The sequence below is a fragment of the Malaclemys terrapin genome, chromosome 17 (genome assembly GCF_027887155.1).
Source record: "Malaclemys terrapin pileata isolate rMalTer1 chromosome 17, rMalTer1.hap1, whole genome shotgun sequence".
Taxonomy (NCBI): Eukaryota; Metazoa; Chordata; order Testudines; family Emydidae; genus Malaclemys; species Malaclemys terrapin.
This window is the reverse complement of record NC_071521.1, coordinates 26,226,846-26,254,471: the sequence shown is the minus strand read 5'-3', so window position 1 is coordinate 26,254,471 and position 27,626 is coordinate 26,226,846. Positions and strand designations below refer to the sequence as shown.

The window sequence follows — 27,626 nt, the reverse complement described above, 5'->3', positions numbered from 1 at the left end:
CTAATATTGAGCGCACCGGGGCAATATAACTTCCAGTAACTGTTCCAGGTTAGACTCTAATAGAGGGAGCACCGGGGCAACATATCCTCTAGTTCCTCCTCTCCCCCGTTCCCCCCGTGAGCTCGGTTTGTGGCTCTTGGGGGATCGGCGGCGCCCTATACCCCGCAGCTGTGGCCCGGCCGTGCCAGGGAGCCACCCCGTGGGCCCATCTGGCTGTACTGCCAGCGCTGCCCGTTCCCCAGGGGCTGGGCCAGGCCCTGGCCTGGGAACACCCAGCGCCTGTGTGGGGCCCTGCTCGAGTGCACCAGGGCTTGCACCAGCCCGGCCAGACCCTCTAGGGCAGGGGTTCTCAAACTTGGGGTCGGGAGGTTATTATATGGGGGTTGGAAGCTGTCAGCCTCCACCCCAAACCCTGCTTTGCCTCCAACATTTATTATAGTGTTAAATGTATAAAAACGTTTTTAATTTATAATGGGGGTGGCACTCAGAGGCTTGCGATGTGAAAGGGGTCACCGGTACAAAAGTTTGAGAACCACTGCTCTATGGACCCAGTCATGTACAGGCCACGCTGCTGCCCTCTGAGCCCAGAGCCCTTGGGAATCACTCTCCACAAAGCCTGCAGCACAAACAAGTGTCCGGGCGCTGTTCATTAGCAGTTGAGGCTCCTAAGGGCACCAAAACAAGCAGCCATCAAAGCTGTGCGGGGAATTGGGGTCAAGTGTTGGCACCATCAACATGACCGGTTGAGCCCCTCAGCAGGGCTTTTCCTTCACAGGTTCAAAGGCAGGAGTGTGTTGTCATCCCTGGATTACAAACTGGGAAACCAAGAACTCTTTCTAACAGCCCTTGACTAGCATGTGCTGTGTGTGATGGAGGCTTTACAGAGCAGGAAGCTACTTCACTGCCTCACCCTGTTTGCTTTTCTTTTTCATTAGCCTTCTCCCTAGGGCAAAGCATAGAGGTACTCGATAAAGACAGAAAATCGCTTGTTTCATAGTAAATCTGCAAATATGTGACCCAAAATCCTCCTTATTTAGAATAATATGGAAACTGACCCTTGAAATTAAAATGAAGACACTGGGTTTGATTGTTAATTATTCCTGCCCCCAGTAATAAAACTTTCAGGGAAGCTCCATATTAATCAATTGTTTATAAAGGACACATTTGGGGGTTAGGCAGGGGATAGGCATCTGGAAACCTAGAGGGAGGCAGCAGAGCACATGCATGGAGGCAAAGACTTAGGCATGTAGGGAATTTGTGCTGCAGAAACTTAGGCACTAAGCAGCCAAGTGAGCCAAGGCACCTACAGGGTTGGGCAGCAGCCAAACAGCAGTTTCGTAGGTCTCAGCAGTGCCTAAAAATGGGACTCAGGCACCGAAGTACCTTTGTGAATACCACCCCATGTCCCTATCCTAGGAGGCCAACAAGTACCGTTCTCCCCCTTCTAACAGAGGCGGTAACTGAGGACCAGAGACACTGCTCAAGCTCACTTCTAGCAGAGTTAGGAAGAGAAGGTCAGTCTCTCCTGGGGCAGACTCAAGTCACTCCCGCTTAGCCATTGCCTTTTGGAATGACTGTGCCAAATCTATGTGCTTAGCTATGCTGTCTGTGCAATGGAGTTACCCCTGCCCAGCCACGTGAACGAGGCAAGAGGCTGCAGGAAGAGCTGAGCATTGGGCAAGTCTCGTGAAAGCAGAATGTTCAGAGGGTTAGGGCGCTGTGCCGGGGATCGCATATGTGGGGCAGCCCCTGAACCTCTGCTGTAGAGGGGCCAGGGAGCAGAGGGGCCAGGGAGCCATAAGAAAATGGGTGGTTGTGTTTGTTCTTTATGCTTTAAAGCAGCAAAAAAGAATTTTAACTTTGGTGAACCCTCCTTTCCAGGGTGTTATAATTCAGCAACCACTTGTCCAATTCACATCAAATTTGGTAGAAATAGTTTACTTCAGTCTCAGATTTAAGGTTCCAATTTTGAGGCTGATAGGATCTTCCTGTAGTTTATAGATGTAGGGTCAAAAATCAGGGTTATAAAGGAAACTATTAGAGTCTTAAACTATGGAGTGACTATCATCACTCCATCATACTGGGATGAAGCAGCCTCTTCCACAGTGGGAATGACTCTGCTCCAACCGGGGTGTGTGTGAGGCTAAGCCGTCTAGGTCTGAGAGGATAAGCACATTGCTGTATGCAGATTTCCATAAGGACTCTTTAATTTCATAGCACCATCTAAACGATAATGGTGGCTTTCTGCTTTACAATTTCACTTGCATCTTCAGCCTTGCTACATGCAGGAGAAAAGAGTAAATTCTGCTATTGTTTAAAAAACATCACCATAAAAGTGCACAAGGACAGATGATACTGAACTGATTCTCTTTTCCTAAATTATTTTTGCCTTATACTATAACTTTAATTCTTTCATTGTCAGGCACCTCCCGGACTAAGGGTCCATTTCACTGACTGTGAGAAGCTGGAAATGTCCCAGTGATCCTGTAACTGCTGGGAAGTTTCTCCTGGGCTCATGAGGTACGTGGCAGGAAGTTCTCATCCTTTAATTTGTTTTTAAAATGCTCCTTTTTCCACTTGAAAAGCTTCACTAATGACTTTAGATCCTCTGTATTTATCCACGTGATCCAGACCCAGAAATTGCAATGCCTTTTCTCACACTGCATTATAAAAACAGATACAAAATACATTTGTTCTTCTTGGCTACTTTCTCTTTGTAATTTTACAACCAAAAAGTTAGTGATTTTTGTATCAGAGGGGTAGCCGTGTTAGTCTGAATCTGTAAAAAGCAATAGAGGGTCCATAGGCACCTTTGAGACTAACAGAAGTATTGAGAACATAAGCTTTCGTGGGTAAGAACCTCACTTCTTCAGATGCAAGTAATGGAAATCTCCAGAGGCAGGTATAAATCAGTGTGGAGATAACAAGGTTAGTTCAATCAGGGAGGGTGAGTTGCTCTGCTAGCAGTTGAGGTGTGAACACCAAGGGAGGAGAAACTGCTTCTGTAGTTGGATAGCCATTCACAGTCTTTGTTTAATCTGATCTGATGGTGTCAAATTTGCAAATGAACTGGAGCTCAGCAATTTCTCTTTGGAGTCTGGTCCTGAAGTTTTTTTTGCTGTAAGATGGCTACCTTTACATCTGCTATTGTGTGGCCAGGGAGGTTGAAGTGTTCTCCTACAGGTTTTTGTATATTGCCATTCCTGATATCTGACTTGTGTCCATTTATCCTCTTGCGTAGCGACTGTCCAGTTTGGCCAATGTACATAGCAGAGGGTCATTGCTGGCATATGATGGCATATATAACATTGGTGGACGTGCAGGTGAATGAGCCGGTGATGTTGTAGCTGATCTGGTTAGGTCCTGTGATGGTGTTGCTGGTGTAGATATGTGCGCAGAGTTGGCATCGAGGTTTGTTGCATGGGTTGGTTCCTGAGTTAGAGTTGTTATAGTGCGGTGCGTGGTTGCTGGTGAGAATATGCTTAAGGTTGGCAGGTTGTCTGTGGGCGAGGACTGGCCTGCCTCCCAAGGTCTGTGAAAGTGAGGGATCATTGTCCAGGATGGGTTGTAGATCACTGATGATGCGTTGGAGAGGTTTAAGCTGAGAACTGTAGGTGATGGCCAGTGTAGTTCTGTTGGTTTCTTTTCTGGGCCTGTCTTGTAGCAGGAGGCTTCTGGGTACACGTCTGGCTCTATTGATTTGTTTCTTTATTTCCTTGTGTGGGTATCATAGTTTTGAGAATGCTTGGTGAAGATCTTGTAGGTGTTGGTCTCTGTCTGAGGGGTTGGAGCAGATGCGATTGTACCTCAGTGCTTGGCTGTAGATGATGGATCGTGTGGTGTGACCGGGGTGGAAGCTGGAGGCATGAAGGTAGGCGTAGCGGTCGGTGGGTTTTCGGTATAGAGTGGTGTTAATGTGGCCATCGCTTATTTGTACGGTCGTGTCTAGGAAGTGGACCTCCCGTGTAGATTGGTCCAGGCTGAGGTTGATGGTGGGGTGGAAGCTGTTGAAATCATGGTGGAATTCTTCCAGGGTCTCCTTCCCATGGGTCCAGATGATGATGTCATCAATATAGCGTAGGTAGAGAAGGGGCATGAGTGGACGAGAGCTGAGGAAGCTTTGTTCCAGGTCAGCCATAAAAATGTTGGCATATTGTGGGGCCATGCGGGTGCCCATAGCGGTGCCACTGGTCTGGAGGTATATATTGTCACCAAATTTGAAATAATTGTGCGTGAGGATAAAGTCACAGAGCTCAGCAATAAGTTGTGCTGTGTCATCATCAGGGATACTGTTCCTGACAGCTTGTATTCCATCTGTATGTGGGATGTTTGTGTAGAGAGCCTCTACATCCATGGTGGCTAGGATGGTGTTTTCTGGGAGGTCACCAATGCATTGTAGTTTTCTCAGGAAATCTGTGGTGTCACGGAGATAGCTGGGAGTGCTGGTGGTGTAGGGTCTGAGTAGGGAGTCCACATATCCAGACAGTCCTTCAGTGAGAGTGCCAATGCCCGAGATGATGGGGCGTCCAGGATTTCCAGGTTTGTGGATCTTGGGTAGTAGATAGAATAACCCCGGTGGGGGCTCTAAGGGTATGTTGATTTGTTCCTGTGTTAATGTAGGGAGTGTCCTGAGTAGATGGTGCAGTTTCTTAGTGTATTCCTCAGTGGGATCTGAGGAAAGTGGCCTGTAGAATTTGGTATTGGAGAGTGATTTTTGTGATATTTTTCAATGAATTTTGCAAATGCTAGTATTAAGGCCTTTGTCCAGAATATTGGACTGTAATTTGAGATGGTGAACAGTGAAGCAGAGTTTTGCTATGTCTTGTAACATGTCTTTTGACAAAAACAGTAGCAAACACGCACATTTTGATGCAATTATTAATTAGCACATGTCCTAGGGTTCATATTGTGCTCAATGAATTTGTATCCCAAATTACAGCACGTTGCTCACTTGGAATTTGTTTTTTCTTTTCCTTTCTGGTGTGTGAATCAAGTTACAATGAAGATGAGGATTTCCTTCCACTCGCATAGTGCCATGGGCAACCCCTCTCTGTCCAGTTACCTCCTTTTCTTTTTTACGGTCCATGTTTCTACATTGGAATCAGGTAGGAAACCTCTTGTCACAGAGTGTCTTCTACTTTGTCTCAACAGTTTGAATACCATTGATCTTTTGTTATTTTGAAACAATTCATAATAAGAGCATTTTATGTAAATTTGAGAAAGAAAATCTTTTTTGGGGGGGGGGGGGCAGGGGAAGATATTGATTTTTCTCCCTTTTTACTCCCCTTGGTCTCAGTGTAACCTGTACTCAGTGGACTTTTACATCATATTTCACCTTAAACTTTCCTCCTGTCTCATCTTTAACTTTTGCGACTCTACCTATCACTATTGAATATTTTCATTAATGACTTGGATAATGAACTGGAGAGTATGCTGATAAAATTTGCAGATGACACCAAGCTGGGAGAGGTTGCTACAACTCTGGAAGACAGGATAAGAATTCCAAATGACCTGGACAAGTTGGAGAATTGGTCCGAAATCAACAGGATGGATTTCAATAAAGACAAGTTCAAAGCACTTCACTAAGGAAGGAAAAATCAAACGCACAGCTACAAAATGGCAAATAAATGACTAGATGGTAACACTGCTGAAAAGAATCCGGGACTTACAGTGGATCACCGATTGAATATGAATAAGGCTATGAGTCAGTCATGGAGGTCATGGATTCCATGATTTTATGGGACCTCCATGACTTCCTGAAAAATATGATTCAGCTTCGGGTGGCAGAGCTAAGGCTTCAGCCGTGGGAGGTGGAGCTCAGGCTCCAGCCCCATATAGCGGGGCTTGGGCTTCCATGATTTATTGTTTATTGCCCACATCCTGCCCGTGACTTTTATTAAAAATACCCATACCAAAATCTTAGCCTTAAATATGAGTCAACAATGTGATGGAGATGCAAAAAAGGCTAACTAAGATTTTAAGTGATTATAAGTAGCAGGCATAGAAATCAAAGTTGGTTACCTAAGTAATAAATATAGAAATGCAGTCTAAATTTTAACTTTAACAGACTAAGTAAGATTTGAATCAAGTTGTCTCTCACCCTAACAGATCCTACAGGTAGCTTACAGTTCCTTAATACACGGACTGGGACCATTCTCTTCCAGACGATCTTCCAGGTGTTGAGATGGAGATGGCGGGGAGAGAGGCCAAGAGATGATGTTACTGTCTCTCTTTTATGCTTTCTTCAGGATGCTAGAAAGATCCTTGCTGTAACTTGAGTTAGGTTGCCCCATTGCATATGTGCCTTCTACAAGAAGTCTCTGAGATAGAAGGCTGGGTGTTGATGAGCCATTAACACCTGTCTGGCCAGCGATGGCGGCTTCTTTGTCCCTACTGAAAGTCCAGCTGTGGGCATCTCTCAACCTCATAACATATTTCAGTAACATGTATAGCAATACTTCATAACTTCACATACAATGATAGTACATAAAATCCACAGCATATTAAGGTCCAACAGATCCACACTTTTAAAATGATACTCCACACGGCATACTTTTTACAAAACAAACCATAATCACATGATAATAGTGAATATGAGGGGTCCAGGGTGCTAATTTGAGGTAAAGAGTGTCACACTGATCCATCCCATCTTCCATTCCTTGTTGGTTTTTTGCTTTCTCTTAATAGTTTGAGATGCTTGCTCATCCAACTTGGTCTGTAACCCTTCCCTACAAATGTTTCCCCTTACTTGAGATTCAGGCTTCAGATAGTTTCTGCAACTTTGACTTAAAGTAATTCCAAGCCTCCTCCACAGTCAGATCCTTGAGTTCCTCAGTCTAGTCCAGTTTCCTAATTCCCTTACTTTTTTTAATTTGCTCTTTTGAAATTAAGAACCCTAATTGCAGATCTATTTTTTATCTTTCCATTTAGTTTAAACTGAATTAGCTCATGATCACTTGAACCAAGGTTGTCTCCTACAACTAGCTGTTCTAAGAGGTCCTCACTACTCCTGAATGCCAAATCTAAAATAGCATCAGCTGTTTTGGTTTGGTGGCTAGTTGGTGAAGAAATCTGTCAGCTATCACATCCAGGAAAATCTGGGCCCTACTATTATTAGTAGCACTTGTCCTCCAATCTATATCTGGGAAGTTAAAGTCTCCCATAATCATAAAAAGGTCTCTATCCATATCCAAATCAGATGTGTGGGGGGAGGGTGGTCTCTAGCATACCCCAAGCACTATCTAGGGGAGCCTCTGGTAGCTTTCTTCTCCAAAGTGATTTTGACCCAAACAGACTCTGTTTTATCCATTCCATCACTTCTGATTTCTTTACAGTTTAACTCCTTATTAATATACGATTCTACTCCACCACCTTTGCCTTTATTTCTGTCTTTCCTGAACGGCACGTACCCTTCAGTTCCTGTACTCCACTCATGACTACTATTCCATCATGTTTCTGTTAACCCTATAATATCTGGTTTCACTTCCTGCACTGGTAGTTCTAGTTCCTCTATTTTGTTACCCAGGCTCCTTGCATTGGTGTACAAACATCTTAACTGTTGCTGCTTGGCTTCACTCAGATTCCTCACCCGATTGAGTACAGTTATTCTACTTACAGTATTGCCTACTTGACTTTAGCTTCATTGGTATTGGCACTATCTTTCCTCTTACTGTCCATTCTCCTACATACTGCTTTTCCTTTCCCCATTGGAGTATTCTCTCTTGACTTTCCTGCAGGTCAATATTAGAATAAGGCATGAGGATTACATGAGCATCTCCCAGCAGTCTCCCCCCGAGTTCCTAGTTTAAAGCTCTTTTAATCAGTTGTGCCGTCCTCCACCCCAGCAGCCTATTTCCCTCCCTATTCAGGTGGAGTCCATCCCATGAGAACAGTCCTCTGTCCATGAATGCATCCCAGTCATGAAATATCCCAAAACCCTCTTTGTAGCACCACTGCCTGAGCCATCTGTTGATCATCATAATCTTGTCTTGCCTTCACTTTCCTCCTCTAGGGCCAGGCAGAATCCCACTGAAGATCACCTGAGCCTCCGCTTCTTTAAGTGTCTTCCCCAGCTTGGCATAGTCTCCTTTGGTGCATTTCAGTGAGAATCTAGCAGTATCATTTGTTCCCCATGTGAAGGACAATCAGTTAATTCTTTACTGCTTCCATTAGAATTCTTTTCAGCCTCCGGTCCACATTCTGTATCTTAACTCCTGGCAGACAGCACATTCGTCTGTTCTCCGGATCAGCTCTGGTGACAGGCCTGTCTGTTCTTCTTAGTAGGGAGTCCCCAATCATGTAGACCTTCCTTTTCTTGGTTTTGTTGTGATTTTCTGGCCTTCCTCCCAGGGCCAGCTCCAGGGTTTTTGCCATCCCAAGCGGCGGAAAAAAAAAAAAAAGCCGCGATCGCGATCGGTGGCACTTCGGCGGCAGCCCCACCGCGCCGCTTCATTCTTCTGCAGCAATTCGGCGGCAGGTCCTTTCCTCCAAGAGGGACTGAGGGACCTGCCGCCGAATTGCCGCTGAAGAGCCGGACGTGCCACCCCCTTCTATGAGCCGCCCCAAGCACCAGCTTGCTGTGCTGGTGCCTGGAGCCGGCCCTGCTTCCTCCTGTTCCTTCTGATTGCAAGTCCTCTTGTCTTTTGTTCACACTTGCAATCTTTTGTGAGTCATCCTGTATCCTTCCCCTCTTCTTATAGGACTAGCCGTTCTTCTCTTCTTCCTTGACTTCCCACCTTCTGTGACTGCCTGCTGTGCCCCTTCTTCATTTTCCAACTCAGCAAACCTATTCCTGAGCTCTATTTCTCCTTCATTAGCCAGTCTTTCCCTCTGCCTGGTTCTCATAGTCACATGCTTCCAGTGGCCGCATTCCTCATCCAGCAGTCTCCCCTCAGAGTTCATCAGTGCAGCTTGCATCTGCCAGTCTTGACTTTTCCCTTCAGCCTTCTCTTGTCTTCCCTCCATCATCTGCTTGAATCCCCATCAAAACTAAACAACCATAGTTTCCACTTGCATCTCCAAGTCTCTGATCTTCTCTTCCATCTAGTCTAACAGGCGGCACTTCATACAAACCAAGCTCTTTTTGTTTACCCGCTTCTGGATAATTTACATCCTGCAGCTTCCACATCTGATTGTCTTCATTGTCTCACCCATTCCTTGTCTCACTACCACTGCTGCCTCTGTATCTGTCACAGCCTTCCCGCCTAAGCTTCTGTCATGGAGAAAATAACAAATCTCCAAACAAAATCCCCCCCCCCCCCCGAACACCAAAGCAGAAACAGACCACTACACACTCCCTTCCCCAACCTCCCACTCAAACGCCCCTGTTTTCAGCTCTGTTTGCTGGTTCCTGTGCCACTGGATGGCTGCTTGGCTGCCTTTATAGACCCCCAATCAGAGAAGCCCCACTGCCTAATCAGGGAAGCCCTGCCCCCTAATCTGAACTCTGCTTCTCTCACAAAAAACTATGCCCTATCAGCCTCTGCAAACTGAAGAAAAAAGAAGAAAAAAAAAAAAAAAAGAAAAGAAAAAACCCACACAAAACTACAAAACCTCACTCACTGTCCCCTATGGAATAGGTGCTTGCCTCCTTCCTTCTCCTCCCACTGAACTCCCACTCAAACTCCCCTGTTTTCACCTCTTATTTGTTTATTTACTTATTTTTGCTGGCTTCTGTACCAGCCATTGGATTGTGTTATAGCTTTCTCTGCTAAATTGAGCTCATTATCAAGTCATTCCTTAATCTTCTCATAGCTCTTCTCTGAACCCGCTCCAATTTATCAACATCCTTCTTGAATTGTGAGAACCAGGACTGGACACAGAATTCCAGCAGGGGTGTCACCAGTGTGAAATACAAGGAAGTTCTGTGACCTGTGTTACACAGGAGATCAGACTAGATGATCACTTCTGGCCTTGGAATCTATGAATCTATGATGCAAAAGTTTGAATTGCACATTACACAAATAAGTCAAATATATGAAACAGAGTGATTTGAACTGAATGTGATTGACACATGCGGTAAATTCATTTTGTGTGATGTGCTACCAAGCAGAGAATGTCATAAGTGGAAGGGGTAAAGAAGGATTTTGTACTATATTTGATTGTTTTTCAAATATCTATATTTGAAAGGATACATAGCAAGTTACAAATATAAAACAAAGTCCTTTTTTTTTTCAGTTTAGCTTATGTCACTGGGGAAGGGGTTTAAGGCAAACTGAAAAAGGTCACTATTATACCAGAATAAGGGGGTCCACATAGGAGTTATACCAGTATAATTACACCTGGATAACCAGTAAAACTTTCCCATGTAGACCAGGCCTTAAGCTCCACAGCATGTCACAGACACAGCCTCTCCTTTCAGGTGTTCTGTATCATCCTTCTCTCTAGAGGCCACCTGCCTCGGTTCCAGTCTAGCAAACAGTCTTCCACAGGTTAATTGTTCTGCTTTCAGCCATTAACCAGCTCACAACATTTAGAGACAGAGATCACCCATTTTTTAATTCTCTCTGGATTGGTATTGACTAGGAAAAGTGGCTGAGTTTAGCTCAAGGGTTAGCTAACATGAGCTAGCTAAGCCTGTCCTAACTTGACCTGTTTTCCAGTGCAGATACAGTGAGACACCATTAGCTCAGTTTTAGCTGGTCAAGTTGCAGCCTAGGCAGTTGTGAGAGATCACCATTCATTACCTATGAAAGCAATCCAGCTCCCCTCTGGTCTAATTTTCTGTGTGTCTTGGTTCCTTTAACAGTGAATTTCAAGGTGATTGGACCTGATCATCCCATCATGGCCTCTGCAGGTGAAGATGCCCTGTTACCCTGTCACCTCTTCCGTAACACAAGTGCTCAGAAGATGGAGGTGCGCTGGTACCGATCCAAGTTCTCTGAACCTGTCCATCTGTATCAGAATGAAAAAGATCAGGCTGAGCAGCAAATACCAAATGATCAGGGCAGAACAGAGCTGCTGAAGGATGGTATTGTGGATGGAAGCGTTGTCCTGCGTATACGCAACATCACCCCCTCTGACCATGGGCAGTTTATCTGTTTCTTCCGATCAAGCAGATTTTATGCGGAAGCCACTCTGGAACTGAAGGTGACAGGTCAGTAACTTGGGCTGCTAATTTGAATTTCCAGCAGAATAATAATTAATTTTGATGTGGAACTTGATGTGTCTCATTTTCATGCGAGTATCCAGAATTCCCTTCTATCTGCCAGTTATTTCCCATCAGTTGTTCAGGAGCCTATGCCCTGGGCATAAGCTAACAGATTTCAATGTGTGTCTCTCCACACTCTGGGTGTTCTTTTCACATCTTTGTTGTGCAAGAACTGTGAGAAAATCTATAAGTACCTACATGGGAACATATATTTGATAATGGCTCTTCAGTCTAGCAGAGAAAGGTGTAACACAAGCTAATGGCAGGAAGTCGAAGCTAGAGAAATTCAGACTGGAAATAAGGCATAATTTTTTAATAGTGAGAGTAATTAACTATTGCAGTGGTTCTCAAATTGTGGTCCGCGAGCTCCATTCAGGTGGTCCGCAGATAGTTCCCTCTAAGGCCGCACATGAGAGAATGAAGGGCCACCCACCCAGGCATGGCTCCACTAATTAGGTGCCTGGACCCTGGAGAAAACACACATGTAAGGTGAGGTTGTGGCCTTGGGGGGAATAGGGGGTAAGTGGGATGGGGCAGTGGGGTGAGAAGAGGAGGTGGGGGGAATTTGGGACGTACAGGGCTGCAGCAGCCAGAGAAAGGCGACTTTCCCCAGCTCCAGGGCTGCGGCTGCTGGGGAGGGAAGGCCCTCCTTCCCAGCCTCAGCTGTCTGGCTGCTGGGGCTGGGGAGAGACCCCCCTCCTTCCCAGCCTCAGCTGTCTGGCTGCTGGGACTGGTGAGACCCCCGCCCTCCTTCCCAGTCCCAGCTCTGTGGCTGCTGTGGTGAGGGAGAGACCTCACTCCTTCCCAGCCTCAGCTCTGTGTCAGCTGTGGTGGGGGAGAGAGGCACATCCATCGCATTAGAAAGGTAAGAATACTGATATTAAAATATGAGTTGTGTGCTTTTATTTGTAGAACAAAAAAAAATGTTAATTATTATTAAGGTGTTTTTTTATCCAATACGCTTTACAATAGCTAGTTAATGGTACAACAACGTTTGGAAAGATCGTTAAGTGGTCCGCTGACACCCTCAGCAATTTTCAAGTGGTCCCCAAACAAAAAAGTTTGAGGATCACTGAACTATTGGAACAACTTACCAAGGGTTGTGGTGGTGTCTCCTTCACTGGCAATTTTAAAATCAAGATTGGCTGTTTTTCTAAAAGATCTGCTGTCAGAATCATAATGGTCCCTTCTGGCCTTGGAATCTATGAATCTGTGAATGAACCTAGGAAAGACTTTTAAAGACTATTAGACCTTTAATTTTGGAGAAAACAGAAGAGGAGATAAAAAGGTGAAGAAAAATGCTTGAAAATCAGCTCTTGTTTCTTGCCACACAACTTCTAAGGGTGTGTGCAGGAGAAAGGGTCCAGAGAAGAGCAACAAGAATGATTAAAGGTCTTGAGAACATGACCTATGAAGGAAGGCTGAAAGAATTGGGTTTGTTTAGTTTGGAAAAGAGAAGACTGAGAGGGGACATGATAGCAGTTTTCAGGTATCTAAAAGGGTGTCATAAGGAGGAGAGAGAGAACTTGTTCACCTTAGCCTCTAAGGATAGAACCAGAAACAATGGGTTTAAACTGCAGCAAGGGAGGTCTAGGTTGGACATTAGGAAAAAGTTCCTAACTGTCAGGGTGGTTAAACACTGGAACAAATTGCCTAGGGAGGTTGTGGAATCTCCGTCTCTGGAGATATTTAAGAGTAGGTTAGATAAATGTCTATCAGGGATGGTCTAGACAGTATTTGGTCCTGCCATGCGAGCAGGGGACTGGACTCGATGACCTCTCGAGGTCCCTTCCAGTCCTATAATCTATGAAAGAGAAACATCCTTTTCTGATGACTTGAAGTGTCCATCCTAGAAAGGGCTGGAAACTACAGAGAGAGCAGCATCTACATCAGCAGGACCAGATCTTTTATTTCTTCTTTTGATTATGTTTCTTTGTCTTTGACCTACACTGACTGAGATCCAAATCCCCTTTGGGACTCGTGTGAAGTGAGGGGTTTCCCTTGGAAAAATACTCAGGGCTCAGAGAGGGGGTAGCTCCAGGTTATTACAACAAAGGCAATGCAGATTCTTTGATTAGAGAATGAATTGTCAGTTGCCTCCCTGCCATGCTTTGTGGGGACATTCTATGAATACTTGAGAGTCCCCAAGCCAACTCCCCCCAGTGTGCAAACAAGGCCTAGCAGAGCCCCGTGTGATATTGCTAGATACAGGATTGATTTCTGGGAGCTGTAGTCTTTGAGGTTAGAGAACTAGCAGGAAGGGTAAGCGCATCTGTATGTGCTGAGGCCAGGGCTGCTGCAGCAGCTGCTTCTGGAGCTGTTTGATGTTGGATTTCACTTTTTTGGTCTCGGCCTCCACTGCTCAACAAAGTGGTGACTAGGATGGCTCTCCTGCCCCTGAATCCACCTGCACCCTTTCTTCAAAGCCTAGGAGAGCTTCCAATTGCTTTTAATGCTTGGATAAGAGTATCTGAGTACGATGTCCTTGCAGCTAATGACAGAGAACTCTCTGAAGTAAGAAAATGTGCTTTGTTTATGTAAGTGCCTTGGAGCAGAAGGGCAGCTATATGTTACACTCTTCCCTTCTGAAGAATAACTATGATACAGCACTCTCTGCATTCATTTTTGTGTGTGTCTAAAGTGAATGTGGTAGCTGCATGCTATAAATTCCACCAGCGTGGAAACCAGGGGAATTGACAGATCAGTATATTGCTGCTTTAAGGGAACTGATTGTCACATGGGATTTTTGGCAACATGGCAGATGAAATTCTTTGAGATCGGCTCATGGAGAAAACAGCTGTGCCTCGTATTAGAGAACATCTACTGCTTGAACCAGAATTGAAATGGCAGAAAGCTGTAACCATTGCTAATCACATCGAGTCAGCAATGGTGGAGGTGAATAGAATGAGCTCAGGGAACAGCAGGTGCGATGCAAGCCGTGCAACCACTGCATCTGGACTACAACAAGGCAACTGAAAAATTACAAGGGCAATGTAAATGAGAAGTAACATGCCCAGTGATTTCAAAACACACAAGGAAAAGAATGTCACCACAGTGAATGTAACACCCCACTACAGACTACACAGGGATCGGCAACTTTTGGCACGTGACCTGCCAGGGAAAGCCCCTAGCAGGCTGGGCCAGTTTGTTTACCTGCCGCATCCGCTGCTTTGGCCGATCGCAGCTCCCACTGGCCGCGGTTCACCATCCAAGGCCAATGGGGGCTGCGGGAAGGGTGGCCAGCATATCCCTCGGGCTGCGCCGCTTCCTGCAGCCCCCATTGGCCTGGGACAGTGAACCGCAGCCAGTGGGAGCCGCGATCAGCCGAACCTGTGGACGCAGCAGGTAAACAAACCAGCCCAGCCAGGCCCACCAGGGGCTTACCCTGGCAGGCTGTGTGCCAAAGGTTGCCGATCCCTGGACTATACTGGAAAGCTTGCAGAGGGAGCTCAGTGGCCTGCAGAAAGAGCGGACATTTCCCTAAGGTATGCTAAAGCAACCCATCCTAATCAACAAGTCCGTGCGGTTACCATGCCAGAGGTAACTTACTGCATTGGGTGTGGATGGAAGCAGCTCCACAGACACTGGATAAAATACCGTGTGCTGTTCATGTCTCTGCTGCACCAGGAGTGAAGCCCCAGGTGGTGGAAGGAATGTTGAACACTGGCTCAGCACTTTCTAGACTACCTGAATTGATTTGCTTGCAATACTTTGGACATGTATCAGTTACTGAACTGAGCTTACACCTAGTGTGCTACTTGATGAACCACATCCCTGTGCTTGGTTGACTACCTGCAACCCTGACATTTGATACATAATGTGTACCGGCAGAATTCTGTCCTATGACCGGGGTACTGCTATCCTAAACAGCGAGTGTAGGCAGGCAATGGGCACATTGCTTTTACCCCACCTGGCACCACTACAGCACAAACTCTGGTCTCTGCTCTTAACGAGGATGGTACAGAGGAGCCCCAGTGGCTGTGCATTTGGATTTGCTCACGAAATTAAATTTTGACCTCAAGTGACAGCTGTATGACGGAATTTCCCTCTCTATCATTCTCCGTCAGGGATGCTGTAGCACAAGAGGTTAAAAAATTAGTACAAAATGGTGTTATTGAAGAGATTGCATCATCTGAATGAGTCTCACCAATAGTAGTGATAAAGAGAGACTGGAGGTATTTGTCTTAGCATAGATTTAAGGGAGCCTAATAAAGCCATTGTGATTGACAGCTATCCACTCACACACAGAAGAAGCATTGGTGGATCTTTGTGACACAAAGACATTTTCTACTCTCGATCTACAGAATGCATATCACCAAGTTATACTACAGGAGGACAGAGAGATCTCACAGCATTATTACACTTGAGGATCTATTCCACTTGAAACATGCACCATACGGACTTGTATTGGCACCCAGCATTTTCCAAAGAATAATGTCAGTGATTCTGAAGAATCAGCCTGGAGTCCAGTATTATTTGGATGAAATTATTGTGTTTGGGAAGACTTGCGAGGAACATGAAAAACATTTCCATGCAGTACTAAATAGGGTGACCAGACAGCAAGTGTGAAAAATCAGGACAGGGGATGGGGGTTAATAGGAGCCTATATAAGAAAAAGACCCAAAAATCGGGACGGTCCTTATAAAATCGGGACATCTGGTCACCCTAGTACTAAACCACATCAAAACTGCAGGGCTGAAACTGAATTTCGCCAAATGCCAATTCTGACAAACAGGGTTGTTATTTCTGGGGCACATAATTTTGGAGACTGGATTGAAACCTGACCTGGACCATATCATGGTGGTTAAAAACCACCACCTCCAAGAGACACACAAACCTTACATGCTTTCTTAGTTTTTATCTCATGGTATGCCAAGTTTATTCTGAACAACACTTCAGTCACCGTTACAAACATACTCCAGGGAATCTCGAGCTTGGCCTGGATGACTGTTGCACAAGTTGTTTTGAAACAGCGAAAGATTTGATTGAAAATAGTCCAGCACTTGCATTGTTTGACCCTGCCTCAGACTACAGACTGGGAGCAACACTTACTCAAATCCAGGATGACGACAACATGGAGGACACTGTTGCATTTGCTTGAAGAACACTTACAGAAGCTGAGAGGAAGTATTCATCTGTTGAAAAGAAAGCACTTGCTTGCTATGGACTATGGAAAAATGGAGAACTTAGTTCTGGGGCCAGACTTTCAAGTCGCATACAGATCATAGCTCTTTGACGACACTGTTAACTTCTAAAGGACTTGGATGAGTGGGAGACCAGATTGCTAGATGGTCAGCAAGACTACTGTCTTTCATGTATGTCACAGAATAAAGGCTGGGAATTCAAAATGTGATGCTTGTCCTGCCTGCCCTTGCCGACAGATGGTGACAATGTAGTTGCACTTATAGCAGGCACCCCCACATCCGTTACACAAGAATAATTCAAAGCTGCTTACTTAGCATGCCCCATTCAACAAAGATTGCAGGAACAGCTGATAACAAAATGGCTACACAACCCCAAATGCTTGATCCAGCTTTTCCCCTTTACTGTAGCGTACTCAAAACAATTCTGTACTAGATGGATGGGTATTATGAGGTACTGACTGATTGATTGTACGCGACACACTGCAGACAAAATTCATACATCTGGCACATGATACACATCAAGGGACTGACAGAATGAAAGAGTGTCTATGTGCCCTGTATTGGGGCCAAGAATGCATGCTCAGGTTGAAGCAGCTGTAAAAACGTGCATTACTAGCCAGTTACATGACAAAATGGTGGTGATCATGTGCCACCATTACAGCCTGTTCTTCTTCCAGATGCCACATGGGAAAAGCTTGCCATTGATATTATATGTCCATTATTATATTTATATGTCATCTCTGCTACACTCATCAAGTTCGTGTCGATTGTTTAAAGCCCTCCTCACTAGGAAGGTTGTGGAATCTCCATCTCTGGAGATATTTAAGAGTAGGTTAGATAAATGTCTATCAGGGATGGTCTAGACAGTATTTGGTCCTGCCATGCGGGCAGGGGACTGGACTCGATGACCTCTCAAGGTCCCTTCCAGTCCTAGAATCTATGAATCTATGAAAACCACAAAAATATAAGATGCAGATAAATGCTGTGGGGTCAGGGAACTGAAATTCAAATGTGGCTTATTTATAGAAGAATGAAAACCTGGAATGTTAGGAAAAGGAGAACCCAGGTTCACTTCCCCACTGAAAATTGTTTCTAAAAAGGACTATGACACTCTGTACCTTAGAGTAGCACTCTGGAACTACCATATTCATCACTGTCATAGAATTATGATATGTTTTGTACGAAGTTTGCCTTGAGAGGTATCATGTTAAAAGTCTTGATCTGTTGAACATTAATATCCTGTTGGATTGTATGTGCTATCATGGTATAGGAAGTTATGAAGTTTTGCTATGTATGTGTTACTGAAATATGTTGTGAGGCTGGGAACACCCACAACCAACCTTTCAGGTGCAACAATGGAGGAGGCAGACAGGGGTTAATGGCTCATCAACACCCATCAAGGAAAGGGTCTCAGAAACTGTATACAATGGAAACTTCTCAGAGAGAACACGTAGACAATGGAGACTGCTTGACCAATGGAGACTACCTGATCCCCACACCACAGCAAAGGATTTTTCCAACAAGCTGGAAGAAACTATAAAAGAGGGGAAGTGACATCATCACTTGGCCTCCCTCCCCCGCACAGCTCAACACCTGGAAACATGTTTGGAGGACAAAGACTTTTTATGTGGGAGGGCGGTTTCAGGCTGGAAAAGAGTCCCAGCCTGTGTATTGAGGAACTATACTATCCTGTTTAGTTTATAGAACTCAGATTTTGAATTTACTTTTATTTCTTAGGTAACCAACTTTGATCTCTACATTCGCTACCTATAATCACTTAAAATCTATCTTTCTGTAGTTTATATTTTACAGTGTTACCATATTTCAGCAAGCAAAAAAGAGGACGGGAGGAGCCCCGCCCTAGCCCCGCCCCTGCCCCTCCCACTTCCCGCCCCCCTCAGAACCCCCAACCCTCCCCCTGTTCCTTGTCCCCTGACTGCCCCCTCCTGGGACCCCTGCCCCTAACTGCCCCCCAGGACTCCACCCCCGACCTAAGCCTCCCTGCCTCTTGTCCCCTGACTGGCCCCTCCTGAGACCCTCCCCCCATCCTAACTGGCCCCCTAGGACCCTACCCCCTACCTGTACCCTGATTGCCCCAACCCTTATCCACACCCCCACCCCCAGACAGACCCCTGGGACTCCCACGCCCCATCCAACCAGTCCCCACCCCCTGACAGCCCCCCCAGAACTCCCGACCCATCTAAACCCCTCTGCTCCCTGTCCCCTGACTGCTCCAATCCCTCTCCCCACCCCTGCCCCCTGACAGCCCTGCCCCAGAACTCCCAACCCCCCCCGCTCCTTGTCCCCTGACTGCCCCCTCCTGGGACCCCTGCTCCTAACTGCCCTCCAGAACCCCCCCCCACCTAAGCCTCCCTGCCTCTTGTCCCCTAACTGCCCCCTCCTAAGACCCCCCACCCTAACTGCCCCCCAGGGCTCTACCCCCTACCTGTACCCTGACTGCCCAAAACCTTCTCCGCCCCCCCCAAAAGCCTCCCTCCGAACTCCCGACCCCCCCGTCTCTTGACTCCCCCCTCCAAAATCTCCCTGCCCCTTCTCCTGCCCCCTGGCCCCCTTACCCCGCCGCTCAGAACATGGTCTTGGGCTCTGTGCGGAGCCGGACACGTGGCTGCGCTCCCCAGCGCAACACACAACCCGGTCCCTGCCCCTGCACAGTGCTGCCGGAGCGGGGCACTGGGCTGCAGGGGAGGAGGAGCTGCCGAGGCCCGATGCGAACGGCCCGGCAGGCCGGCCGGCTCAGAATGCGGGGGGGAGGGAGCTCTACGGCTGCTCCGGAGTCCAGCCCGGCAAGCTGCGGGGGAAGGGCTCTGGCTGCCAGAGCCCCATGTGAGCGGCTGACTTTCCTGCAGCCCTCCCAGTCGCGCCTCGCTCTGCATGGGGGGGAAATCCCGGACATTTTTAGTGATTTACAAATTCCCCCCCCGGATGCTATTTTTAACACAAAAAGGAGGACATGTCCGGGTAAATCCGGACAAATGGTAACCCTATATTTTACCTAAAACAGTGTGGTTTGGTTGAAGTGCTTGGGAAATCTCAGCTCAGTTTACATCAAAGCAGGGGCAGTTTGGGTAATGAACTTATTCTGGTTAGGCTTCTGACCAGGGCAAGATGGTGCAGCTCTGGGGTGCAAGGCTGGAGAGCTGGGGGGAATTGGCTGGGGAGCTGGGGGGGAATTGGCTGGAGCCTCCCTATTGTTGGTTCATGAATGACTGGGAGAAGCATTCATGTAACTCAGCTGGGTGTGTTGCTGTCTATGGATGTGTAAGGGTAGTGCCTGCCAGGGGTATGTGGCTTGACACAGCATCACAGTGTGAGGGGCACCCCATGTTGGAGGGACAGAGGGCTCAGTGGTCCCACAGTCCATGTTGCACCCCGGGGACCCCGTCACAAGGACCTCACGCTTACAAGCTGTCAGATGGTCAGTCTGGAGCACTATTCATCTTGCCCCTGCTTACTAAGACATAGTGCAATGTTTCAGACTCTATAACTAGCCCTTTGCTGCTGACAATACAGGATAACTGACAGGATATTGGGTCTGACAAATATGCTGTCAGAGTCTGACAGCCAACTGTATTGGCTAGAGACTGTGTTCTGTAATTATTAAAGGAACAGTCTTCTATTATAACTAGAATTCTAATTACAGTTACATAACTAGTTCTTTATGTTTATTATAGTAGCAGGTTATTGGATTAGTATTACTACCGTAAGATTGAGTTTGTTCTAAGACGAGGGAAATGTGGTGTTGTTAGATCCAGCATTGATTGCTGAGAGCTGTAGTCTTTGTTTAGAAGCCAACAGGAAACAGGAAGTGTAAATATGGGTGTTGCTTCATTGTTGTCGTAATAAACCTTGTTGGATTTCACCCTTTTGGTCTCAGCTTCCACTGCTCAGCAAAGAATGAGATAATATTCAGTTAGGTAATAAATATACCATGATCTCCCCAGGCAGAGCTGCCAAGCAGCTCCTGGTGCCTTTTCACAATGAGGCTGCCAGAATGTGACTTAGGGCTTTCCTACACTAGGGGGGCTACAGTGGCACTCTAGCTATGCCGCTGCAACCCCATAGTGCAGATGCAGACTAAAGCGATGGCAGGGTTTTCCCATTGCTGTAGGTAATCCACCTTCCCAAGCAACAGGAGCTAGCTCAATAGAAGCACTCTATTGTAATTCTTCACACCCCTGAGTGACATAGCTGTGTCAATCTACATTTTAAGTGTAGACCAGGCCTTAGAGCCTCTGGCCTTCTCTGCATGGGAACGTTGTATCAGTTTAAATTAAATTGGTTTTTAATCCAGTTTATTTAGATGAGTGCGAACTCCTATGTGGACGCTCCTACATCCGTTTAAAGCTGGGGTCTCAAACTCAATTTACCTTAGGGCCACTGCCAGTCCTCAAATCCTCCCAGTGGGCCGCTAGTGTCACTGAAGATGGTGCTCAGAAAAGAAAACGTTTATATTGTATTTTTTTATTTTGAGTTTCTTAGAAATAATAAAACTGTTATGCAACTTTATACAATTCTTCGCCTGCCAGAGAGTTTTTAGTGTTTGCCAGACACCTGGCAATGCTTCAGTTGTGTCAGTTTGTTGATGTTTGGCCTCAGTGACTGTGCAGTTGAAACCTTCAGGATTGCAGCAAGGTGTGCATCAGATAGTTGTGTTCGGTATTTTGACTTGTTTATATTCATTGTGGAAAAACGTGATGCTGCCTCGATGGCTGACTCTGCCCGGCAACTAATGATGCTGCCTCCATGGCTGATTCTGCCCGGCAACTAATGATGCTGCCTCCATGGCTGACTCTGCCCAGCCATTAGTGGTGGTATCTCTGTCCCTCTCCCCCAGCCAATGGAAGCTGCAGGGGCCGCGCCTGCAGCAAACATTGCTGGCAGCGTGTCTGCATGCGTTTCTCGTCCGCAGGCCGCAGTGGGGAGGTTCTTGGGCCACAGATGGCCCGCAGGCCGGGACCTTGAGACCCCTGGTTTAAAGGCAGCTATCACTGGTTTAGTTAAACCTGTTCCAAACTGAGTTAAAATAAACAATAAAACAAAAGGCCTCTCTTACACAAAAATCAGTTTCATGTGGCTTTTTGCACCAGTTTAACTAGATGGTTTTCAACTTACACCTTGTGTTAAATCACTGCAGCTTCACAAGGTCTTTGTTTAGCAACGTAGTCACGAAAACCTGCAGCAGCCCATGGTGCTACAGCCCAGGTCTACCCTAGGAGTTTGTTCCTAGTAGCTATGCCAGAGTACACTGTCTTCAGATGTTGATAGATATTTGGCTGTGTGTGTGTTCTTTCAGCGTGCTTTCCAGCTCTGCGCAGATAGCAGAGACAGCAGGCTGTGATTGAACCACCATAATTTCACAGACTCGGTTTTCAGCAAAGGTACTTGGTCAGGTTTATTGCTGACGAGGCATGGTACTAATGCCCTGGCTCAATGGTTACAGGTACACTAACACATGTGTTGGGGTCCACTAGGCATAGCTACCAGGTAACTCGGGAGAGTGGAAGGCCACAAGTGCCGATGAAGCTCTTTTGCTCTGGGCCTATCTGAACCCCCAAACTCCATCTTGGGAACTCTCACCTACTTCTATGCTAACTGCTTACATGCTCTGAAGTAGGCTGAAGCAGAAATGTATTGGTCAGCGTTTCTAGCAGATGGCTGCAGTTTCACTCACACTAGCAGAAATAATAGAGATAAGAAGCGGGGTAGTTAGTTTGCAGGCGTCTAACTCAAGGTCGCAAAGATTGAGAAAGTTTTCTCACAAGCTTATGTAGAGCTTATTGTAACAGTTGTCTGGAAGGGAGGGGTAAGGGGAACAGCCAGACAAAGAGATGTATGTAAACAGTTTGGAGTATAAAAGGTAAAAGTTGTTTGTATTTGTTGCACTGGATTTGAGACATGCTGGTCTCCTAGTGCCATTTCAGAGCTCTGAAATAAACTTGGCTTGCTTTCTCCCCTCGGTGTCTTTATTGGTGCCAAGCACACCGGGCGACGGACCATTGTTGTCCCCTCGAGCCCTTTAGGGCAGGCAACAGTTTTGGCGTCCCTGGGTGGGCTCGAGGCTGAAATTTAGCCTTGCCCGGATCCCTCCTGGTGGCCGACGGATTACAGCAACGACCGTCGCCCAGCGCGCACCGGTGAGTTCATCGGGGGCCTCAGCGGAGACGTGGTTTGCTCGACCCCGGAGGGCACAACGGTGCAACGCACACAGACAGTGGAGAAGCAGCTGCGGGTGACGGTGAGGAACCGGTCCCGTTGATAAGGCGACGGTGACGGTGCAGAACCGGACCCTTGGATAAGGTAGGAACAGTCCAGTGGGGACTTGTCTGTTGTGACCTGGGGACGCCCAGTGTCTGCCTGTTGTGACCTGGGGACGCCCAGAGTCTCCCTTGGTATGGGGCAGGGACAGAGTACAGCCGGCAGGGTACAGTGTACACCTTTAGAATGCATTCTGGTGAACTGGAAGGTGTTTGGATCTGATCAGTTGATTAAAAGTAAATTGAAAAGGTTCTGTACAGTTGATTGGCCTCAGTACCAGCTAGAGTGCCAAGAAAGGTGGCCACCGGAAGGATCACTTAATTACAACACGATCCTTCAATTGCTTTTGTTTTGTCAGAGAACCGGTAAATGGAATGAACATCTCTATGCGTATACGTTTATGGCGTTAAGAAATAGGACTGATATTTTGCTCAAGTGCCATTTGACTCCGACAGGCTTGGTAGTAACGGCTGCTAAACCCCAGAACCCTCCCACTGTTGTAATGCCAGAATCGGTGTCCCCTTCGGCTCCTCCACCCCCACAGGCTTCAGAGAGTACCCCCCCCCCCCCCCCGTGGGATTGTATCCGTTGATTACTGAGAGTGTGGTAGCCCGTCCGGGAACTCAGGAACGGCCAGCTCAGATAGTATCTGTCTACTCGCATGTACCTTTTGACCCTGTACATCTAGCTGATTTTAAGGCAGAGGCAGGAGAATTCTCAACGAATCCAAGCAAGTTCATTTCTATCTTTGAAGGATGTCTAGCTAGTCATAAGCCTGACTGGGATGATTGTAATATACTTATGAGAACCCTGTTGTCTGAAGTGGAGCGGAATCAGGTCATAGCCAAAGCCAGGGAGGAGGCACAGAGAAGGCATTTAAGGTTTAAAGGGAAAGCTATTGGACACCAGAAGTTGTACAGAGTGGAATCCTCAGAAGTGAGTGTGCTCATCCTGGTTTGTTGCTTCAAAGCTCTGTACAGAAAGTATGTTACTGGAAAGGTGTATGATGGCAATGAGTATGTGTTAATGGTTGGAGAAGAGGTGTATGAGTGAAGAGTGGAAGGTTCCTTTGGAAGTTAGAAGAAGCCAAGAAAGGGAGAAGGAAAAGCACAGAATGAGTTAACTGAGAGGAAAATACAGCTAGCAGGTTTAATCCAAGGACGTTGTACGCAGCTAAGACTTTGCTGACAATCAAGAGAAAGGGGGGGCCTGAATGTGCCCAAGCAACTGTGAGATCTGCAAAATACTGCAAGGCATAATGAAGACAAACGAAGGGTTAAAAGGCAGCTTTGTTGGACAGTATGGGCTCAAGGATTTAAAAATTCCCCCACTCTGTTTGGACAGGCTTTGGCCAGAGACTTGGAGGAGTGGGATAATTCAGACAGAGCCCTCCTGCTGCAATATGTAGATGACTTGTTAATTGCTGCTGTGGGTCTAATCCCTTGTCTCAGAGCTACTGTGAGTCTCCTAAACTTTATTGGACTGCGAGGATACAGGGTATCTCAAAGCAAAGCCCAAATTGCTCTTTCAGAGGTTCAATATCTGGGATTTCACATCAGGCAGGGAGAGAGACAGCTCTCAAACGAAAGGAAGGAGGCTATCTGCCAAGTTCCCATCCCCAGCAACCGTAAACGGCTTAGGGCATTCCTGGGCATGGCAGGTTTTTGCAGAATATGGATTCCAGAGTTTGGACTGTGGGCTAAACCTCTGTATGAATGTGTTAAGGGAGAGCAACATGACCCCTTTCACTGGTCCCCAGAAGCGGACAGGGCATTTAAAATCTTGAAAAGGAAGCTAATGGAAGCTCCAGCCCTGGGTTTGCCCGATATATCTAAGCCGTTCCAACTGTATGTGCATGAACGAAAAGGAGTAGCTTTGGGAATGCTTACCCAGCTATTAGGTGCCTGGAAACGTCCTGTGGCATACCTTTGTAAACAACTGGATCAAGTTTCAAAGGGATGGCCAGCCTGTTTGAGGGCGGTCGCAGCTACTGCTCTAGTGCTTGGGGAAGCTGAAAAACTGACACTGGGAGGAACTGTGCAAGTGTATGTTCCCCATATGGTCCGAGCCTTGCTGGACACTAAGGGTGGTCTTTGGCTCACACAGGCTCGGGTTGCTCGGTACCAGGCGAAGCTGTTAGAGAATCCTGAAGTCACCCTGCAGACCTGTCCCTCCCTTAATCCAGCTACACTGCTACCAGAGACAGAAAAGCAGGAACATGACTGTTTAGAAATCATAGATGTTCAGTATTCTAGCCGCCTAGATCTAAAAGATCAGCCACTCCCAAATGCTGACTTGGAATGGTATACGGATGGCAGTAGTACTGTTGTAGATGGGCAAAGGAGGGCTGGTTATGCTATTGTGTCTCTTCATGATACCGTGGAAGCTGAGAGTTTACCGGCAGGAACATCTGCCCAGCTTGCTGAACTAGTGGCCCTGACTCATGCACTTGAGCTGGCAAAAGACAAACGGGTTAATATCTTTACTGACTCGAAGTATGCTTTTGGGGTATTGCATGCTCACGCTGGTTTGTGGAAGCAAAGGGGAATGCTAACAGCCCAAGGCTCCCCGGTCAAGCATGGGTCTCAAATTCTCCGGCTGTTAGAAGCAGTACAACTCCCCTCAGCAGTAGCAGTGGTGCATTGCAAAGCCCATCAAAAGGGAAGATCAAGATGTATCCAAGGGTAATGCCAGAGCAGACAGGGAAGCTAAACGAGCTGCTACCCTGAAATCAGCAACTGAGGAGAATGCCCAAATGCATGCCCTCATCCCATCAGTGGGTGAGCTTGCAGCCCCTCAGTACTCCCAAGAGGACAGAAACCTGGCTGACAGTCTCGGTCTCCAGGAAAAAGAGGGATGGCTTTATTCCACAGAGGGAAAAATCCTCCTGCCCAAGGGCCTGATTCGACCAGTGTTGCAGAAACTGCATCAGACCACACACGCAGGCAGAGAGGCTCTTACCCAGCTCATGAATAAATATTTTCTAACCTCCGGACTTAAACCCCTAGCGTGACAGGTACAAGCTGAATGTTTAATCTGCCAAAAGAATAACCCTCGACCAGGAGTAGCAGTGCCACCAGCCACCCTGGAACCTACCCCAGGCCCAGGATTGGTGTGGCAAATAGACTTTACTGAGTTTCCCAGGACCCAAGGGTACAGGTACCTTCTCGTCTTAGTGGATCGATTCAGTGGATGGCCTGAGGCCTTCCCATGTCGCAACAACACTGCCAAGACAGTGGCTCTTAAGTTTGTCAAGGAGATCATTCCTCGCTTCGGCCTTCCTCAGTGGATGGAATCTGATAATGGAACACACTTCACATCTCAAGTGGTTCAAAAGATATCAAGTGCTCTGCAAATCCCCTGGAAGCTCCACACACCCTGGCGACCACAAGCCAGTGGAGTAGTGGAACGCACAAATCAGACACTCAAGCGACACCTCTCAAAGGTCTGTCAGGAGGCCTCTCTTAAGTGGCCTGATGCCTTGCCCCTTGTGTTACTTCGCATTCGTGCTCTCCCTAAGGGTAGGATAGGGCTTAGTCCCTTCGAGATTATGTTTGGAAGAGCATGGCCTATGAATGGTACCCCAGTTCTGGCAGGGGAGTGGGAAATGGGGTGTGGTTTCTTGTCTCAGTACATGTGCTCTCTGTCTGCTGTTCTTTCTTCTCTTCACAGGTATACCAAAGATTCACAGCCTCTTCTGCTGGATACTCCAGTCCACTCCCTGCAGCCTGGTGACTCCGTTCTCGTGTGGACCTGGAAGGACGAGCCTCTTCAAGAGAAGTGGAAAGGACCCCACACTGTCCTGCTTGTCACCCATACAGCGGCAAAGGTCGAAGGGCACAAGAACTGGATTCATCACTCTCGACTGAAAGCAGTGCCCGCTCCTAAACAGTGGACTGTCCAGCCTGCGGAGAAGACTGCTAACGACGATTTGGGACTTAAGCTGTTATTCAAAAGACAGTAAGGGTCACTGGGAATGCGTTGTGATCGTTCTGAACAGTCACAGCATACTCCCCGCGAGAACCCTGAGCATTGGTTTTATTTTCTCACAGAAGGCCGACCTGGCCTATGTATTTGGTCTTGTTATTTTTTGACTTGTTTAGTGTCAACAATTCTTCTTATCTTCTGGGCATTTGGGTTGTTGTAATTGTATGTGCCCTTATTGGAGAAGAGTGTTGCACCTATGTCCCAGAGTTTTCACAGGACATTAACAAGCACATCTTGTCAGCTGAACGGGCCTTTAACCAGTGGAAGGCCCAGGAAGGAGAACCCACTATTTTGGATTCCCTTTGGGGTTGGATACCTGGTTTAGGAGAACTAGGGGATATAGGGGGAAACATTGTTCACATCTTGCTCACAGGTGTTGTGGTATGTTTTGTTCTTGTTCTTTTGCGCATTTGCTGTAAAGTGCTCATACGTAAGATTTGTACCTCCCATACCCCAGAAGTTCCCTTATACCCTCTCATTGATAATCCTGATTGCATGGAGCTTAATCACATTTTGTCTTTAGAGTATGAGAAAACTCTGACAAAGGTTTGTTGAGTGTTCTCAAAGGAGGGATTGTTGGGGTCCACTAGGCATAGCTACCAGGTAACTCGGGAGAGTGGAAGGCCACAAGTGCCGATGAAGCTCTTTTGCTCTGGGCCTATCTGAACCCCCAAACTCCATCTTGGGAACTCTCACCTACTTCTATGCTAACTGCTTACATGCTCTGAAGTAGGCTGAAGCAGAAATGTATTGGTCAGCGTTTCTAGCAGATGGCTGCAGTTTCACTCACCCTAGCAGAAATAATAGAGATAAGAAGCGGGGTAGTTAGTTTGCAGGCGTCTAACTCAAGGTCGCAAAGATTGAGAAAGTTTTCTCACAAGCTTATGTAGAGCTTATTGTAACAGTTGTCTGGAAGGAAGGGGTAAGGGGAACAGCCAGACAAAGAGATGTATGTAAACAGTTTGGAGTATAAAAGGTAAAAGTTGTTTGTATTTGTTGCACTGGATTTGAGACATGCTGGTCTCCTAGTGCCATTTCAGAGCTCTGAAATAAACTTGGCTTGCTTTCTC

At 46.8% G+C, this 27,626-nt stretch overlaps 2 protein-coding genes across 7 annotated transcripts; both read left to right on the top strand.

Annotated features, from left to right (window-relative positions):
* Window positions 1–27,626, top strand: LOC128825072 (myelin-oligodendrocyte glycoprotein-like). 6 transcript variants are annotated; one of them, XM_054007113.1, is made up of 5 exons: window positions 1–48; window positions 2,423–2,520; window positions 4,995–5,105; window positions 10,748–11,095; window positions 26,242–27,626. In XM_054007113.1, the coding sequence occupies exons 3-5, from the start codon at window positions 5,000–5,002 to the stop codon at window positions 26,436–26,438; spliced, it is 651 nt and encodes a 216-aa protein (XP_053863088.1). In that variant the 5' UTR covers window positions 1–48; window positions 2,423–2,520; window positions 4,995–4,999; the 3' UTR covers window positions 26,439–27,626. The 6 variants fall into 6 exon arrangements, 2 of the variants coding, with proteins under 2 accessions (XP_053863088.1, XP_053863087.1); XM_054007112.1 differs by lacking the exon at window positions 1–48 and adding an exon at window positions 1,438–1,514; XR_008442587.1 differs by lacking the exons at window positions 1–48; window positions 2,423–2,520; window positions 4,995–5,105; window positions 10,748–11,095 and adding exons at window positions 21,598–21,924; window positions 22,292–22,611.
* On the top strand, window positions 22,620–27,626 carry LOC128825070 (uncharacterized). Its single transcript, XM_054007110.1, has one exon. It carries the CDS (start codon window positions 24,223–24,225, stop codon window positions 25,255–25,257), a length of 1,035 nt encoding a protein of 344 aa, XP_053863085.1. The 5' UTR covers window positions 22,620–24,222; the 3' UTR covers window positions 25,258–27,626.

Excerpts from the sequence above, each read along its gene's own strand:
- LOC128825072 (XM_054007113.1), top strand. The coding sequence starts at position 5,000 with ATGAAGATGAGGATTTCCTTCCACTCGCATAGTGCCATGGGCAACCCC. Across the intron at positions 5,106-10,747 it reads TGTTTCTACATTGGAATCAG|TGAATTTCAAGGTGATTGGA; the intron begins GTAGGAAACCTC and ends TTCCTTTAACAG. Across the intron at positions 11,096-26,241 it reads TCTGGAACTGAAGGTGACAG|GTATACCAAAGATTCACAGC; the intron begins GTCAGTAACTTG and ends TTCTCTTCACAG.
- LOC128825070 (XM_054007110.1), top strand. The coding sequence starts at position 24,223 with ATGGCAGGTTTTTGCAGAATATGGATTCCAGAGTTTGGACTGTGGGCT.